The sequence below is a fragment of the Portunus trituberculatus genome, chromosome 50 (genome assembly GCF_017591435.1).
Source record: "Portunus trituberculatus isolate SZX2019 chromosome 50, ASM1759143v1, whole genome shotgun sequence".
In the NCBI taxonomy this organism is placed as follows: Eukaryota; Metazoa; Arthropoda; class Malacostraca; order Decapoda; family Portunidae; genus Portunus; species Portunus trituberculatus.
The window spans coordinates 328,988-349,534 of NC_059304.1; the positions used below are offsets into that span (position 1 = coordinate 328,988).

Below are 20,547 nucleotides of genomic sequence, written 5' to 3' on the forward strand. Positions count from 1 at the left end.
GAGGAGGACGGAAGCCTTGTTTCAACCATCTCCCATGGGCATATGGCCATTGCGTCCATCATGCCACCAAATACACCAACAAGCAGGTGTACCATGGTCTCTCTATTAAAACTCATTGTCTCAAGCATTTATACACTATACAACAAGAGCAACCCTTCACCATCTCAAGTTCAGACACAACTGGGAGGCTCCTGGTGATCAGAACATGCATGCCTCTATTTTCTTGTCCCCTGTTCCTGAGTTGGGTCATGTTTCATCTGCCTGTGACTCACCAGTGCCACACAAAACTTCACCATCTGTGAGGGGTCTGAGTAGTGACCAAATAGCAAATTAGACAAATAACATCACTGAACAATCCCACTGCAGCCACCACCACTTTGTAGCTGTAACTGTTACTCCTGTGGTAGCAGTGACAAGTAGTGGGCAAGACTTTTAGAGGCATTATGGTGTCACAGATGATGAAGTTCCACTCACGGCCACCCAGGGACAAGGACTAAACTAACACACTTGCTGATGGTCTATACATATATTTGAATTATTCTCCAACAACACACAAATATCCCTACAATCATACAGTACCTCTGGCACCCCGACATGATTCTCACACCCTAATATATTTGCCACATCACACTTCCCCCTACACTGTCCTGTGTCTCTAATGGTCTGGGCCAACACAACCTCTGCCAGGCAGTCACACATGATATAACCTATCTTTAGTAGGGCTCAGCAGGATCCGACAATATAAGCACTTGTGGATCCGATTCCTTAGCCAGGCAGATTCATGGGATTCAGGTCCAGACACGATTACTGGCAGGTCTCACGTACCATACGATACTTGTTTGGGAGGAGTGAGATAAATACTGGCCACATGGTATTCGGATCTGGCTGGACCTGATTACTGATGAATCCCGCATGGTACTCATCTGAGGAGCGAGACAATTACTGGATCCATGAAGCATCCAGACAATTACTGGCTGCTCAGGATTTGGGATTGATTACTTACAAATCTCACACAGGATTTGGCTCCTGGCTGGACCCAATTACTGATGAATCCCGTGAGGGATTCATGTTCTGGCTGGACCCAAATACTGTGAGGTATTCGTCTGAGGAGCAAGAGGTTTACTTGATCCATGAGGCAGCCAGACGATTACTGGAATTTGTTTGACTCAATAAGATTTCAGATGCTGGTGATCTGACAAATCCAGCGAAATGATAATGAATGTAATTCCAAGGAGGAGGCAGTGGACACATGCTGAAATGATAATTACTCCCATTGAGGTCTAATAGTAGTGGTTCTGGGGGTGCTGTGAACTTATCATTAAAGCCAGCTGTGACTTCACAACACAAGGGGACAGTCACAGCCTACCCTCTAAAGACAACTTTCTTCTTCACACAAAACTACATGCATCTAGCTACTCATACATTCTTCATTCAAAATTCTGAATTAAAAAAAAAAAAAATCTTATTCCATCTTCGGAGTCCCCTTTTAACTACATCTCTACATATTCAGTTTGTTTTGGAACTGGCACCTCAGTGGGGCTTTTTTTCATCACAATATTTGTTGCCCTTGGCTGTTATTCCCTCTTACTGGTGCAGTTCTTCCTTGCACTGATGCCGTTGGTACTGCTGAGTTAAACTGTGAGATGCATACCTTTGATGCTAAGAAAACTATATTTGTCCTTTGAGAAAAATTTGCCTTCAGTTTGGTAGAGGAGAGATTGAAATAGGAGTTGGAATTTCATTCATGCATATAACAATCCAAATTACATTGACTTAGTTCTGTGGAGTAAATTGAAACAGGCATCCCCTCTGGTAGCTTAGAGTCGACTGAAATGATGAACATCACGGCCAGTGTAGCCAGTTATATGCTCATCTTTGATCTGACATCACAGCTTGCCAGCCAATCACATCTTATAGAAAATAAGAGAAGCTTGGCAGCATTAGATCTTGCCAAGTGTCGCCAGCTAAAGTATATGATTAAATATGATCTTAATTTTAATATTGTTGACAAGCATTTTATTATTACACCGTTTCATGTAAGAGATTTCCAAAAAGAATCTGGATACTTTAACTTTGACTCCAGAGAAATCGTCTGATGGATCCAGACCCAATTTCTCAGTCTCAGTAATCAGATCTGTCTAGCCTTGGTGGATCTGTGGGATTCGGGTCCAGTAATCGGATTCCACCCAGTCCTAATCTTTAGACCATTGGTACACTTTTGGGGTCCCATTGGTTCCCTCCGTAAAGAACAACACACGTTACCCTTTTATCACACTACAACAGGGTATATTATGGTCCCAGATTTATACACACACTTGTTAAGTATGCACAGATCCTGCTGTAACACTATACCTGTTAAGAGGGCTGAACACTGGGTCGGTAGAGAACCTCAAAGGATATGTTGCTGCTAGGGAGGTCAGGGCCAATATGGGTGACCTCCCTCCTTGTGTCCACTCTCCACCTTGGCAGAGGTAACAGACCTGCCATCTAAGTTCCTCTGCATAACTAATATTGTGCAGTTCAAATGTGAATCCTAATGGGGTTAAAAAATGCTTCAGAAGTGTCTCACAGGGAAGTAAAGAATATATTATAGGACTTTACAGTATAATTACAAGGCAAAAGAGTCCTAAGATAGTATTGTATTGCTACACTAACTTTAAGTGGTACAATCAGATTTGGAAGTGTAGTTACTTGAAGAGCACAAATATTTTTTTTACTTTTGTCACAAACATATCAAACAGTTCTATTGTCCTTCAGCTTTGGTTGCTCCGACTTGCATGGTGATGGCCGAGTGCATGAGCAGACAGGTCCTGAGGGTCCCAGTGGGTTTGGATTTGAGCTGACAATGCGACTCAAGAGAGAGGAAGGGGAGAAGAGTCCTCCAACGTGGCCTGCTGCCATCATGCAGGCCCTTGCCAAATATGTCTTTCAATCAGGTTTGTAAACTCTCATTTCTAAGCTTGCTCTGTGCACTTTTTTCCAGACTCAATGCTAGTAATCTTTTAAATATTTGGTGGAAACATATGCCAGTGAGACTTTTATGTAGTGATTTTTTTTTTTTTTTTTAACTTTGAATAATATTTGGAAGTTATTTGATATAAGGCTTTGGCATTTAAAGGATAGAACTTTTGTCCATCATCACTTTTTTTGTCACTTCAATTATCTTTGCACTGAATATTTAGAAGGTCAAGTACAGGGATTCCTCGATTTATACGAGAGATACATTCCTGAAGGGATTACGAAATTTGAAAATTGCATAAAGTGAACATGATTACCAAACTAAACTGTACACTGTTAGAGGTGCTGCTATATATATATATATATATATATATATATATATATATATATATATATATATATATATATATATATATATATATATATATATATATATGCTAGTGTAGCCACGGAGTAAATTTTCTGTCTTACAGACGATGTTAAAGGCATGAGCAACTTCAGCATTATTAAATTTTTGCTGTCTTTTCTATTTGTCTAATTAATTGTTTCTCTCGAACAGTAAGAGCCCTGATGAGCTGTTCAAAAGTAGAGTTTGTAGCAATGTTTTGTTCCTCTTCAGGGAACATCTTCAGGCAGAATGTGTCAAAAGTTTGGCTGGTGCACCTTATATATATCCTGTGAGTGGATCAGGTAGAAAGTAGCCGTGATTTGGCACAACCTGGCTGGTTGGCTCACTACGTGGTCTGGTGCAGTGGAGACAGCGATGTGATTGGCTGGTTCTGTGTTGTGGGTGACAGGTTCACTGCAGTGACAGGTCGCATTGGTTTTCTTCTTTGTGTAGGCTATATCTGTAAATCTTGTGTTTGTAGCTTCATAACTGGTTTTCTTGTGCTATATATAATGATTCCAGGAATAGTAGGTGGTGTGGGTCTCTCACGGTCGATGACAGTAGTGTTTTTTCTTCTAGGTGTTTCCTTGTAGCGGTTGTTTTATGTGCCACGGTGTAGTAGTTTTTTATCTTTCCATTTTGTAGGTGGCAGGTGAGTCTCTTCTACAAAGTTGTCTGTGTCATCCCAATATAAGTTTGAGGTCCACAGTCCTCAATTTTGCAGGTGTGTTTGTAGATGACATGGTTTTCTTGTAGGGAGGGATTTTTCATAGTTGTTTTGTTCTTTATCAGCAGCTGTGATTTTTTCTTAATGTAGTATATAGTGAGTGAAATGGTGTGTTCTTCATCTGTAGGCTTGATGTGGTGTTGTATAATGTCTTTGATGATGCGTTCATCTGTCTTGTATTCTGTGGACATGATGTTTTTGTAGTACAGTTGTATCTTGTCTTTCTTCTCTGGGTCTTCTTTCTTTTACCATTTATTTATAGCATACTTGATGGTGTTGTTGACTTCTGTGTTTCCGTAATAGATATGGAAACACAGAAGTCAACAACACCATCAAGAATGCTATAAATAACTATGCTATGCTATAAGGCATTGAACACCACTAAGTTTTCCCTGCCCCAATCAGAAATCTTAGAAAGATCAGAAGTCAGGTGTTCTGTGGCATCCCTGCATGATCTGTTGACTTCCTGAAAGGTTGGTCATCTCTGAAAGGACATGGAATGATGTAAGATAATATCATCAGCATGGGAGTGGATTGGGCAAGAAGTTTGGTTAAGGTCATTAATGAATAATAGAAAGAGATTGGGTGACAGGTCAGAACCCTGAGGAACACCACTATTAATAGATTTAAGAGAAGAACAGTGGCCATCTACCATGGCTGCAATAGAACTGTCAGAAAGGAAACTTGAGATAAAGTTGCAGAGAAAAGGATAGAAACCATAGGAAAGCAGTTTGAAATCAAAGCTGTGTGCCAGACTCTATCAAAAGCTTTTGATACATCTAATGCAACAGTAAAAGTTTCACTGAAATCTTTAAAAGAGGATGACCAAGACTCAGTAAGGAAAGCCAGAAGATCACCAGTAGAGCGACCTTGATAAAAGTCATACTGGCAATCAGATAGAAGATTGTGAAGTGACAGATGTTTGAGAATCTTCCTAATGAGGATAGATTAAAAAACTTTAGATAAGCAAGAAATTAATGCTATAGGATGGTAGTTTGAGGGATTAGAATGGTCACCCTTTTTAGGAACAGGCTGAATGTAGGCAAACTTCCAGCAAGAAGGAAAGGTAGAAGTTGATAGACATGTTGAAAGAGTTTGGCCAGGCAAGGTGCAAGCATGGAAGCACAGTTTTTGAGAATAGGTGGGACCCCATCAGGTCCATAACCTTGTAAGGGTTTAGGCCAGAAAGGGCATGGAAAACATCATTACGAAGGACTTTAATTGTAGGCATGAAATAGTTAGAGAAAGGAGGAAAGGGAAGGACAAACCCAGAATCATCCAAGGTGGAGTTATTTGCATAGGTTTGAGAGAAGAGTTCAGCTTTAGAGACAGATGTGATGGCAGTGGTGCCATCAGGATGAAATAAAAGTGGGAAGATGAAGTTATTGGAGATGTTTTGGCCAAATGCCAGAAGTCACGAGTAGAGTTAGAGTTTGATAGGTTTTGACATTTTCTATTTATGAAGGAATGTTTGGCAAGTTGAAGAACAGACTTGATTCCGGGCAGAAATATAAAGTGCATGAGATTCAGGAGATGGAAGGCTCAAGTAACATAACATAACATAACATAAATAATAGGATAACAAAGGGCCACCAGGGCCCATCTAGGTTATCCTGTTTCAGTCGCACAGCGACCTCGTCATCAGTACTTAAAGATACACTTACAAGTACACAATACATTATATACTAATTCTAAATATTTGGCCCATTAACAGGGCTAAGTCCTGCAGCGAAATCCTCTACAATTTGTGGTCCCCATACATGGGGATCATGTCTTGTTTAACTATAGTAAATTTCTTATAAAAACTATCATGCAGTGCTATACATAATTATAAATCTAATAAATTTAAGTGCTTATCTAATCTGTTTTTAAACATTGTCAAACTAGTGCTATTTACAACCGTCTCTGGCAATGCATTCCAGAAGTCTACCACCCTATGACTAAAGAAATATTTTCTTATATCTAACCTGCAGCCTTGCTTTCTAATCTTCCTGCCATGATTTCTAGTCCTATTTCCTCCTCTAAGGTAAAGAAAGATCTCACATCTATGTAGTTTGTATCTGAGAACATTTTAAATAACTCTATCATATCCCTCTTATACATCTCCTCTCAAATGAAAACATGTTTAATTCCTTTAATCTATCTCTATACTCCAGGCGCTTTAATGCTGGTATCATCCTAGTTGCTCTTCTCTGAACTGCTTCTAACATGTTGATATCCTGCCTATAGTGGGGTGACCAGGCCTGTATGCAATACTCTAAATGGGGCCTAACATAGGAATTATATAAGCTATGCACCACTTCCTTACTTTTATAACTAACATTTCTATTTATAAAACCCAGGATCCTATTTGCCCTATTTCTTGCTTCTAAACATTGCTTTGAAAATTTCATAGTCCTGTCTATCACTACTCCTAAATCCTTTCCTTCCTCTACTGCCTCTAGCCAACATCCCTCCATCTCATAGCTAAAGTTTGTGTTGTCTTTACCTAAATGCATAACCTGACACTTTTAGAATTAAACTCCATCTGCCACCTGTCTGCCCATGCTATCAGCCTGTCCAGGTCTCGTTGTATTCTGTAATTGTCCTTTTCACCCTGTACTGCACATGCTATCTTAGTATCATCTGCAAACTTTGATACTTTGCTACTAATTCCTATATCTAAATCGTTAATGTACACCAAGAAAAGAAGAGGTCCTAGCACTGATCCTTGGGGTACCCCACTAACCACTTCCTTCCACTCAGACATTGCCCCATTTAATACTACTCTCTGTTTCCTATCAGAAAGCCATTCACTAATCCAATCAACTAACCTACCCCTATCCCATGTAGTCTCAATTTGTACACTAGCCTCCTATGCGGTACCTTATCAAACGCCTTGCTAAAATCTAGATATATAACATCTATGCTATTTCCATCATCTAACTCCTTGGTAATATATTCTAAGATATCGAGCAAATTTGTAAGACAGGACCTCCTGATCTAAAGCCATGTTGGGTATCTCTAATTAATCTATTCTCATTTAAATGCTCCCAAATACTACCCTTAATGATTTTCTCTAGTATCTTACATACTATACTAGTTAAACTGATCGGTCTATAATTATTCGCATCGTCCTTCCTACCTTTTTTAAATATTGGAGTAACATTAGCTAACTTCCAGTCCTGAGGTATCTCAGCAAACCTAAGTGATCTTTCAAAGATTAACTTAAGTGCTTCAGAAATACTGTCTACACCATCCCTAAGTACTCTTTTATGGGCAACCTCTCTATCATGTATAGCATGAGAACAGGCTGAGTTAAACCAAGGTTTAGAAGGTTTAGGTTGAGAAAAAGAAAGGAATGTATTCCTCCATGCCAGACACTATCACCTCCGTTATGCGTTCAGCACACAGAGATGGGTCTTTGACACGGAAACAGTTATCATTCCAGGGAAAATCAGCATAATACCTCCTCAGGTCCCCCCTAACTGGCAGAGGCAAAATGCCAGAGACACCTCTGCTTTGGGGATTCTGAGGAGGGATTAAAAAGATAGGACAAGATACAGTAGTGAGATTGTGGTCAGAAGAGCCCAACAGAGAAGATAAGGTAACAGTATTAGAAGAAAGATTAGAGGTAAGAAAAAGGTGATGAAGATTAGGCTTATCTCCAAGATGGTCAGGGATATGAGTAGGGTGTTGCGCCAGTTGCTCTAGGTCATGGAGGATAGCAAAGTTAAAAGCTAATTCACCTGGATGGTCAGTGAAGGGAGAGGAAAGCCAAAGCTGCTGGTGAACATTGAAATCTCCAAGGATGGAAATCTCTGCAAAAGGGTAGAGGGACAGAATGTGCTCCACTTTGGAAGTTAGATAGTCAAAGAATTTACTATAGTCATAGAAGTTAGGGGAGAGATAAACAGCACAGATAAATTTAGTTAGAGAGTGACTATTGAGTCTAAGCCAGATAGTGGAAAATCCGTAAGATTCAAGAGCGTGGGCATGAGAGCAAGTTAAATCATTGTGCACATAGACGCAACATCCAGCTTTGGAACAAAAATTAAAATACAGAAAGTAGGAGGGAACAGAGAGAGGGTTACTGTCAGTTGCCTCAGACAACTGTGTTTCAGTTGAGGAAAACAAGATGAGGTTTAGTAGATAGAGGAGAGGTGGTGTTCTAGATATTAAAAATTTTATCTAAGACAGTGAATGTTGCAGAAGTTAATGAAGAAAAAGTTGAGGGAGATGTTAAGACATTTTGGGTTGCCAACGAGAGATCAATCTGAGCTGACAACATTTCTGATCCCCTCCCCAGAGGGGGACACCGAGGCCGGATTTGGAGTTGCCATTATTTAAATTTTTAATTTTAAGTGAAGGGTGTATGTGTGTGGTAAGTGCATGTAGTTTTGTGTGAAGGAGAGTTGTCTTTAGAGGGTAGGCTGTGACTTTCCCCTTGAGTTATGAGACACAAAGGGAAACGTTTAGCGAGATCACAACTAGCTTTAATGGAAGGTTCACAACACCCCCCTAAACTAGTGCTATTAGACCTTGCTGGGAGTAAATTATCATTTCAGCAAGTCTCTCCTACCTCCTGTTGAGGTAAGAAAGAAGCTAGTATGTAGTGGATTGCTTAGATTGGGAAGGCTGTAGATGAGGAAAGTATTTTTTTTTTTTTTTTTATGGAATAGGGGAACCAGCCAAGGGCAACAAAAAATTTAAACAAAAAAGGCCCACTGAGGCTCAAAAAACTTTGCTAAATGTATTGGACAAATATCTTGAAACTTTCTTCTTAAATCAGTTCAAGTCATAGGAAGATAGAAATACAGAAGCAGTCAGGGTGTTACAGGATTTACCAGAGAAGGGCATGAATGATTGAGAATATTGGTTAACTCGTGCATTAGAGAGATGGACAGAATAGGGATGAGAGAAAGAAAAAAAAGTATTGTGCTGCAAGGTGCAGAAAGAGGGAGGGATGCACTTAGCAAAACCAAAAAAGTAGTTGGCATGAAAATTATAGAAGATAGCAAAAGATGCAACTTTGCATTGGGGAGCAAGAGGCTGAAAACAGTCAGAAGAGAGAAGATCATAAGACAAAAAGCTTTTAATTGCACCCTATCTAAAACAGCAGCATGTGTGGAACCATCCCCTTCTCCCTATACATGTTAACCATACTTCATACATGGATGAATAAGGCTCCTGTGCAGAGTTAGTAGTTTGGGGGAGGGAAAAAACTGGCAGGAATGACTCAGAACACTAAGCTTCACAGAAGCTGTCTTAGCTAGAGATGAGATGTTCACTTTCCAGTTTAGATCATAGATAAAGGGCAAACTGAGGATGTTCAGTGTAGAAGAGAGGGTCAATTGAATGTCATTGAAAAGAGGGAAAAATTGTTTGAAAGGTCGTATAATAAAATTTTCAGCAAGAAGGAAAGGTTGATATTGATAGACAGTTGAAAGAGTTTGACTAAGCAAAGTGCAATCACAGAGAACATTTTTTAGAACAATAGGAGGGATCATGGATCCCTCAGGATCATGATACTTGCAACGGTTTAGGGCAACATGGGCATGGAAAATATAATTGTGAATTAATGGGTAGTATGAAGTAGTGATAGGGAGGAACAAGCCCTGAATCATCCACTGTAGAGCTTTTATTTAAGGTTCAGTTTTAGAAATAGACAAGATGGCAGTGATCTCATCAGGATTAAATAAGGGAGGGAAGGATGAAAAATAAAAATTATTGAGGATGTTTTTTGACTTGGTACCAAAGTCGTAAGGGATGGAGTTGTATCTTAAAAGATTTTGACACTTTCTATTAATGAAGGGTTTTTTTTTGACTAGTTGGAGAACAGACTTGGCATGAAATATAAAGTGCATTAGTTTCAGGTGATGGAGAGTTTTAAGTACCTCTTGTGGCCACCTCTTCATCTTGTATAGTATGAGAACAGCCAATGTTAAACCAAGGATTGGAAGATTTGGGTTGTGAGAAAGAGTGAGGAATTTATGCCTCCATGCCAGACACTATCACCTCTGTAATGCACTTAGCACACAGAAATGGATCTCTGAGATGGAAGCAGTAGTCATTCCAAGGGAAATAAGCATATTACCCTCTCAGGTCTCCCCCAGCGAGCAGAGACAAAATGCAGGAGGCATCTCTGCTTTGGGGATGCTTGGAAGGGATTGGAGTGATAGGACAAGATACAGATATTAGATTGTTATTGGAAGATATTACAAGATACAGATATTAAATTATTATTGAAGGAACTCAATAGAGAAGATAGGGAAACGGCATAAGCAGTATTAAAGATTAGAAAAAGGTCAAGAACGTTGGCCGTATCTCCAAGACGGTCAGGAATACAAGTAGTATGGTGTTGTACCAATTGTTTTAGGTCAGAGGTTCCCAAACTTTTCCTGAGTCAGTATTACTAGTAGGTACCATACAGTCCCTGTGTACCACCTGGTTCCAGAATAATTCAATTCCAGAAAATATCAATTTATTCACAAGTATGTCACAATTGAACTAACAACAAAGAACACAGCTCAGTTTAATCTATTTCTTGCCCACCAGTTGATCAGTGCCAGATTATCTTGTGTAAGGTAATAATTATTTTTCCAAGAAATTAATAAATTTAATTGAACTAAAAATTGCAAATGATCCCAAAAGTGTTCACCACCTGGAAGAACTTCACCTACCACTAGTAATACACATACCACAGGTTTGGAAGCAATGCTCTATGTTATAGAGGATAGCAAAATTTAAAGCTACTTCACCTGGATGGTCAGTGAAGGGAGAGGAAAGCCAAAACTGGTGGTGACCATTGAAGTCTCCAATAATGGAGATATCCACCAAAGGAAAAAGAGCCAGAATGTGCTCCTCTTTGGAAGTTAAGGTCTCAAAGAATTTCTTATGGTCAAAGGAATTAGGTGAGATGTATATGGCACAGGTAAATTTAGTTATAAGACAGCGACTCTGAAGTCATATACAGATAGTGGGAAACTTGGAAGACTCAAGAGCCTGGGTACGAGAGCAAGTGTGCATAGAGGTAACATCCAGTTTTGGAATGAAAATGAGGATAAAGAAAGTGTTGTGAAATAATATACTAAAGGAAATGAAGATGAGATTCTCCCTCTACCCACTCTCAGACATTTTCTTGTATTGAAGTACTTCAGCAACTGATCTCATGCACCATAATTTTAAGAACAATGTGAAGAGCTTCCCTATTAATCTTTTCATATGCTTTTCTGTATCCATAAAAACAACATTTAACTTTATATCCTTTCATAAACACTCTTTTACCATTAAAGTTTGAAAAATTATGATCCATATAGCATTTTCAAGTAAATTCTCCTTGTTCTTTGCCACAGTCATATCCATAAATATTTCAGTTCGGACTCTGTTATAATAAACTTTTTTTCTTCTGGTACAGTTAACAAATATCTTGTTATAACTATTACACTTATTCTTCTAACCTTTACTTTTATGTTTAAGTGCAGTAATTGCTTTCCTCTTTTCCTCTGGCACTGTACTTCTTGCCTCTTTGTCAGATTATATATCAGAGGTTACTGTTGTCACTTTTTTAGTCATTTATTCTATCTGTGACTGCAGTTTTGGCTTGGGTATTGCTTTCTTGCCTTATTCTTCACTACTTCATTAGCATTAACACTCATTCTGCACCTTCCATGATGCTATTAATATGCACTCATTTTAAATTCCTATTTTTAAGAGTACTTATTTAAATCTTTAAATGATACTTTATTTTTAATTAGTTTACACATTTGCAAATTCCTGGGTGTGTCTTAGTCTCCATTTATATTTGTGAATTATCTTTTTGTCAATGGAATATGTGTTGTAGCTGTATCTTCTTGTTGCTGCCTTCCTAAATCTGTGATAACCCAGTGTTTGAGAAGAGTTCACTTTTTCACAATTTGTATTTATGTCTATCACGAGTCTGAAAATAAATTAGATTACTACTTTGTTTTTACCATTTACAAATTACAAGCAGTATAATCATTGCCAGAAGATAATTTACTAAAACAATGATTATCCTTCCAGAATCTATCCTGTGTGTGGGTGATCATGTGTCCTGGCACTGCCCACTTGACAACAGTGAGTCCCGGGTACAACACATGCTGATGGCTGAGGATCCACAGTTGGGATCTGTCAACACACCTAATGGTAGTGTGCAATTTGTTCAGATTGTGGGAGTCACCACAGAGGAGCTGCGAGCTGCTCAACACTGGAATGGTGTGGGTGTGTTGGACATAATGAAGAGGATGCCAAGGTGAGAATCCAGCCAATATATCTTTTTTTGTTTGTGTACTACATCTTTCTCTATACACATTTGTTTAGAGTATGTAAGGAAGTGTTTTGAAACTAACAACAGTGTAATTATTATACCATTCTTTGAGACTGTTTACACATTTCTAACATATTTGATAAGATTCTTTAATGTGGAAAAGAAGATGAATGAGGAGTAAGGTAAAGTGACATGAAGGAGTAAGGTAAAGTGCATTACAATTGATCATGTGTCATTTAGTTCAAAGGTTAGCATGAGGAAATGAGGAAACTGAAAGTCATGGTAACTATAAAAGATTTATCCACTCTTGACAGATTGTTTAGAAACAGTTGCATAGCATTTTGTATTGTAGAAATATTCCAGGTACTATAGAACATAGTGATGCTTCTATGTTGCTGTGAAAGTATCATTTGATTTTCTCATAACAAATCAGAAACATTATGCTGTTGTTTTCTGGGATTATCACAATTGTTCTGTTGGAGTTGCAAAAAAGATTTTTTGTTATACATCCATATAGTACATGATAAAATCAAGTACAGTCATGCTAAATACTGTTGTACCCGTTTTTTTTTTTTTTTTTTTTTTTTTTCTACAATTTACGAAACTTGTAATAAGGTGAAGAGTTTCAACTGCTTGCCTGTGGGGCTCACCAGTGTGACACTCATGGGGATTTGGTGTCCTGGGCTGGTTGGACCCACAGTGTGCAAAGTGAAATGCTAGTTATGCATTTCTGTTTGAATGTTGTTGGGCAAGTGAGGATAATGAAACTTGCGCTGAGAGAGAGAGAGAGAGAGAGAGAGAGAGAGAGAGAGAGAGAGAGAGAGAGAGAGAGAGAGAGAGAGAGAGAGAGAGAGAGAGAGAGAGAGAGAGAGAGAGAGAGAGAGAGAGAGAGAGAGAGAGAGAGAGAGAGAGAGAGAGAGAGAGTGCCACGGTTGACAAAAGTGCAGACGACAGACAAATACAAACTAAAACTCTCTAATCATTTGATTTTTGCCTTCATTTACCAGACTTTGGAGGTGTACAATTTCATTCTTTCTTCTTTTGACTAAAGTGGGCTAGGTTTTCTTCTTCGACATGACTTAATGAGCAATTTTTTCATCAACGAAGTGACGGAAAGTGCTGTCAACAACACAGCTGCCTGATCTCTCTCTCTCTCTCTCTCTCTCTCTCTCTCTCTCTCTCTCTCTCTCTCTCTCTCTCTCTCTCTCTCTCTCTCTCTCTCTCTCTCTCTCTCTATATATATATATATATATATATATATATATATATATATATATATATATATATATATATATATATATACAGTAAAGTCCCGGGTTACGTCGGTCTCGAGTGACGTCAAACTCGTAGTTACGTCAGTCCACTATAAGGCAATTTAAGATTAAAAAAAATTGAAAATTTATAAATCGTAAAGTGCAGGATTTATTGTTATTGTTGGTGGTTGCCCGCCACACCACCCGCCTCATGCTTGAATACAATAACACCCTGCCTCAGTTCCACCACACCGTCGCCCCTGGCAAGAGTATTATCCTACTTCTGCGTTTACTGACTCAAGTTCTTAGTATCTTGCTCAATGGCACCAAAGAGAAAACTTCTTAGTGACAGCAGTGATACTAAGAAAAGGAAAACCATTACGCGACAAGAAAAAGAGGACATAGTTAAAAGACATGAGAAGGGAGGCAGCAGCTGTGTGTGAGGGAGGGAAGAAGAAAATGGGAAGCCCGTTACCATGACAATGGGGAGGTTGACGACCTTGAGGGCTCGTGCACCCACCATCACAACAATAACAACTCCGGAGCCTACGCCTGGGCCACATGACACTTGCAGCTGACTTGCACCGTCTGCGCCTGTCTGCTGATCCCTATTGCCCTTTCCTATTGCATTTCCTGCCCCGCTGCCCACGCTTCTACTCCCACCGCACTGCACTACGCTCCCAGCTGTCCACCCTGGGCATCACAACATTCGACCTGCCCACCCTTCTGGCGGCCTCAGGTGTCCACCCCTGCAGTCCTTCGCATTCCTGGCCCTAATCAACAACAAAAACAAGCTTGTGTTTCATATTCTTACATAGTTGTAAATAATATAACAATATAACCTTTAACTTACCTGAATGACCATAAACAATGATTGGTTGAAAACTCCATAATATGCTTTGAAATGTACGGAAACTCGAGTTACGTACAAAATCGACTTACGTCATGTTTTAGGAACATAACTCTGACGTAAACCGAGACCTTACTGTATATATATATATATATATATATATATATATATATATATATATATATATATATATATATATATATATATATATATGTATATAGGCAACCCCCACTTTACGAAGGTTCACACAACGAAATTTCACTACAATGAAGGTTTACTTTAACTAGCATCTGCTCGTTTAATGAACACCAAACTCTCTTTAACAAAATTTTATCCAGGTAATTTTTTCCAAGTTTGAAAGCCCCACTGTATCACGCAAGCTGACAGGCTTTTGAATACACCAGCGCCTCTCGTGGACAACACACGCACCTAGTTCAAAACAATAGCAGCGTCAGCAGCAGCTCCTTTTCCCTCGCTCAACATGCCACCAAAACGCCCTGCAATGTCGCCTAGTTTTGCTAAGAAGACCAGGAAGTCTCTTACTTTCAAAGTGAAGCTGGATATTATTCACAGACATGAGAGAGGCGAGAAAACTAATAGCATTGCTTCCCACCATGGCTTGACTCCATCTACTGTCTACCATTTTCAAGTGAGCAGACTCTATTAAGATGGCTGGTGAGATCATGTCTTCCTTGCAAGCTAAAAGAACCACCTGAACTCATGACTCTGCAGTGAATAAAATGGAAAGCCTAGAGGAAATGTGGTACATAAGTTTTGTATGCAGTACAATGATGCACCCTTTGTTTACATTCCACAGGTTGCCAGCTAGCGTATTTCCCCTCTCCACTCTCCCTTCCTTCATAAATTTAAGATCATCAACATTATAAAGTTACTTACATACATACATTAGTGTACATTATAATGACTTAGTCATAAATTAAACTGCTTAAATGTTTAACTTCATAATTTTTACTTTCATTAAACCCTTTACTGTACTATGATGCACTCTCGCTTTGTTTAGTCTCAATGGAAGCTCAAGTCAGGGGTTAAACTTGTTATAATTGATTCACTTAATGAAAATTTGCTTAATGAAGGCTTTTTTTAGGAACGTAACCCCTTCATTAAGCGGGGGTTGTCTGTATCTATATATATATATATATATATATATATATATATATATATATATATATATATATATATATATATATATATATATATATATATATATATATATATATATATATATATATATATATATATATATATATATATATATATATATATATATATATATATATATATATATATATATATATATATATATATATATATATATATATATATATATATATATATATATATATATATATATATATATATATATACAGTGGTACTTCGACATACGATTTTCATTCATTCCGTGACGATCGTTGTATATAAAAAAAATTGTATATCAAATCAATTTTTCCTATAGAAATTAATGGAAATACGCTTATTTTGTTCTTGTGATATGAATTTACCCCCACCCAAAAAAAATAAATAACATGCTTTAAGTACCAACCAAATATAGATTTGAAATAAGATAAATACAATGTTTATTGTATGCATGATATGAATTACCATATTTTACGGCTTGCAAGACGCTGCATCTTGGAAGACGCACCCTAATATTTGAAAGAAATTTTTAAGAAAAAAAAAGTCATTCGCATACAAGAACACATTCACCATATACCCGACCACTGAACACAAAAACTTCAGAAGCAAGGAGTCTGCAAGACACTATTGTTTCACCACTCATTACAAATTTGCTAGAGCACTCACCACAAATTTATAACTATGTAAATAAAAACACCATAGGTAAATACGTATACACAGTGAAACAGTCCATCTCTTCTTGTTTTAGTGGCGGGCGACAGCATGTTTTGGACCTGTTTACATTACGGAATCACTTGTCCAATTGCCAAAACCGAACACGTCAGTGCTGCAGTTTGTATTTATTTTATTTTGCAGTCGTGCTTCACAGGCTTTATTATTGTGAATATAATTCACAAGTGGAGTTTTGACTCTTGCTTGAATGAATAAGCCATTTGGATGTTCTATTAATTAAGGTATAAAGGCACCTGGCATGATGTGTGTGCGTTCGTGTGCATGTATGTCTGTGTTGCAATGAGACGAGGGAGCGGCCCATTTTCTCCACACGCTGAGTAGGCTGCAGGAAGGATTATGGTATTGCAAATACTTGTAACACCTAAGTACTGAGTTTACATAATATAAAAGGCTAAATTGAATGGTACTTAAGCTAACATCATAATGTAATGACTCAACATACAAATCCAGGTCGCTATCTGTCAAGTGTCCAAGCTCACTTGAGGTTGGATGCTGCCTTACAATACAATATTCATCTTGGAAGACACATTAGTATTTTTCATGGTATTTTTTAGGAAAAAAAGTGCGTCTTGTAAGCCATAAAATACGGTAATTATATTGCTCAAAATAACAACTTAACCCGCAAAACTCGGGACACATTGATAGACGTTCATCACGCAAGGCACGGGGCACGTCGATAGATGTTCAGGCTTTTTACGGCTATATTTCGGTTATTTTCTTCCCATTTTCTTTGCTTGTGAGCTGGCAACACTCATCAGGAGTAAACATATGCTCTACATCACTGTCACCAACCATAAATGGTAGGAGCGATTGACAGTGATTTCATTGTGTCTGATTCCGGCACCTCTCCCGCACACGTTACTTCTATACTTGGGTTTCTCTCCATGTTAAAGGGAGACAACTTTTGAATGAGAGTGGTATCAGAACAGGCGACAGGAGGGAGAGAGAGAGAGAGAGAGGGAGAGGGAGAGGGAGAAGATACAAGGGGCCCGTTTTCTCGCGCTCTAGCCAAGGCCACTGAACCCGATCAGACGCAAGGCCACGTAAACCGCAATGATACTACCTCATTCAACCTGTGATATTTTGGTAACCATAACATCTAGAGACTTCTGGTTTATTGCATTGCAAAGAGGAAGAGTTGCTTGTGGGCAGGAGTAAACATATGCTCTACGTCACTGTGTCACTAACGATGGAGGGTGATAGCAAGTGATTTCACTGTGTCTGATTCCGCCACCTCTCCCGCGAGCATTACTTCTATACCTCTCTATAGGTCTCTCACCATGTTACGAGGAGATAACTTTTGAATGAGACTGGTATCAGAATAGGCAACAGCAGGAGAGAGAAAGAGAGAGAGGATACAAGGGGCCCGTTTTCTCTCGCTCTAGCTAAGGCCGCTGAACCCGATCGGGCGCAAGGCCCGATTTTTTGCATTGCAAAGAGGAAGAGTTGCTTGTGGGCAGAAAACCATTTGTATTCACTCGTTTGTTGAATTTCTAAGTGCAATCAGTATGTGAATACAAGCTATTTTGTGTGTTTCTCACCAAACTTTTACTTTTGGGACCCATGATATTTCATTAGTAATTCACTATCACTCACTGCCATGGAGTCCAGGTTATCCTCATGGCATGAGCGTACATGAATACTATGATATGATATCCATTATAGCAGGCAATACAGGAGTGGAAACAAATGTAATGTCATGATGAAAGACAACACTCCAAGCTAAAAAGGTCACAAGAAGAAGAAGAAGCGGCCAAGTCGCCGGAGTCTCTGCCATCTGTGGCCGATCTCATCATCTCTGCTTTATTTTTTGGTATTCCATGTAAGATTTCACTTTATGCATTACAAAACAATCCTTTCTTGGGGGCAAGGTTTGTAAAAAGCTAATAGAAATGTTGTTTTGTGAACATAAATGCATATATAAGACAATAACAACACCTCCAGAGGTGGTGTTACTAGCAACCGCATTCGGTCCCTCACCTGGCAAATTCAAACCCAGAAAATTTGATAAAACGGATGTGGTTGTACGTTATGTGGACTTTTTCATCTAACTTTATATAGTACGTTAAACCGGAAATTCATTAGACAAACGTTCGTTAAGCGGAATATTACTGTATATATATATATATACACACACACACACACACACACACACACACACACACACACACACACACACACACACACACACACACACACACACACACGCCGTCGCTGAGAGAGGACGGCATCGCCAAACGTCGCAGCCCCAATTATAGGATTAACACTGAAGTGTGGAGAAATGCCCATCTCTCCAGCTCTCTCTCTCTCTCTCTCTCTCTCTCTCTCTCTCTCTCTCTCTCTCTCTCTCTCTCTCTCTCTCTCTCTCTCTCTCTCTCTCTGTGTGTGTCTCTGTTACTACTTCCTCCTGTTTCTTATTACTATATAGTTCTCTCATGCATGTGTGTGTGTGTGTGTAATCCTGCTTGAGTCTTTCAACAGTTTATGTATTGGTTCTCCTGTGATGGATACACACACACACACACACACACACACACACACACACACACACACACACAGGAGAAAACTTTGGGCCTTGCTGAAATTATAGATCAACAGATCATAGAAGAGAAGATAGCTGAGAAAGTGGTGAAGGTTATTAAGTCAAATGAGACATTGGTGAGGGAAACTGTAGACAAAAAGAGATGTGTGGTGATATTTGGTGTGGAGGAGGATAAGACACCGAGTAAAATGGAGAGAGAAAAACATAAAAAGGTGATAAATAATATCATTAATGTGGTGCAGGAGGAGGAAAAGACCTAGTACAAGAAATAGAGGACTTCCATAGAATTGGAAAGTTCACAAGAGAAGGTATGAGGCCAATAAGAATCAAACTTAAGTCACAAAAGGATGTAGATGAATTGGTGGAGAAGTCATGGAGGCTAGCCCAGCAGGAAACAACAAGGAAGATTTGGTTGAGAAGAGATCTCGGTGAAAAGGAAAGAGAAATGTTAAATGAGTTGAGAAAGGAGGCTTTGAAAAAATGAAGAGAGGACAGAAGAGGAGAAGAAAGAGTTTTCTGGAGAATCTTGGATATGAGACTGAGGAAGTGGTTCATAACCCAGAAAAGTACAGCAAGAAAGGACTAAAGAAACTTACATATGAGCGAAATGTAATGTATTCCAACATAAATGGAGTGATATCGGGGATTTTAGAACTCAACGATTACTTGAGGGACAAGAACCCAGATATTGTGGGTCTTACTGAAACAAAACTGAGAGAGGAGAAGACCTGATGATGGTTGGAGAAGGGAAATATAATGTTTGGAAAAGAAATAGAGTAGGTAAGATGGGAGGAGGAGTGATGTTGCTGGTTAAAAAAGATATAAAGGTGGATCAAGTGAAAAAGGTATGGGAAAGGCAGAAGTGCTAAAGATCAGAGCAGAAACTAATGAAGGAAAAAGAGGCACTACATAGTGGTGTACGTACCACCTAAGACAAATGCATGGTCAGTACAGGAATATGAAGAAATGATAAGTGATACAGGAACATGTCTGGAAGAAATGTTGGGTGGCTGTGAACGAACTATAATGATGGGAGATTTTAATTGTAAAGAGGTGTGTTGGGAGGACTGGTCAATGGAAGGATCAGAGACAACATGGGAAATACACTATTGACACTGGCAATGGAAAATGTGTTAACTCAGTGGGTCAAAGAAGATACTAGGTTTGGAGGAGAGGAGCATCGTCAAGACTGGACTTGGTCTTTAGTACAGAGCCAATGGTCATTGAGGAGATGAGGGTGGAGTGCCCTTTAGCAAAGAGTGATCATGCAGTTTTGGAGTTCAAGGTGATAGACGAAGAGAAATCTAGAAGAAATGAAGAATATAAAGTGGGAAGATGGAATTATGCCAAGACAGATTTTGGAAACCTAAAGAAATTCTTTCAAGAGACAAATTGGATGAAATTCAAGAGTGCTAAGGAGCAAATGAAAAGTGGAAGGAATTTATAAAAATATACAAAGAAGGTGAGAAAAATTTGTACCAATAAGACAACATAGAGAAGTTGGAAAGCAGGACTGGTTTAACGATAGATGTGAAAAGGCTAGAACAAGAAAAGAGGATGCATGGAAGAGGTGGAGAAGGAAAAGACGGATTAAGCAGTGGGAAAGTTACAAAAGAGCAAGAAATGAATATGTGTTGATTAGAAGAGAAGAAAGAAAGAAACAAGAAAAGGATATA

General features: G+C 38.8%; 1 protein-coding gene across 3 annotated transcripts in view; it reads left to right on the forward strand.

Moving 5' to 3' along the window:
- LOC123499709 (suppressor of fused homolog) overlaps positions 1-20,547 on the forward strand; it is a 72,164-nt gene that overhangs the window by 15,119 nt on the left and 36,498 nt on the right. For all 3 annotated transcript variants that reach the window (XM_045248115.1, XM_045248116.1, XM_045248117.1), the window contains exons 3-4: positions 2,758-2,936; positions 12,096-12,324. In XM_045248115.1, coding sequence (XP_045104050.1) covers positions 2,758-2,936; positions 12,096-12,324 — 408 coding nt within the window. The remainder of the gene's footprint in view (positions 1-2,757; positions 2,937-12,095; positions 12,325-20,547) is intronic.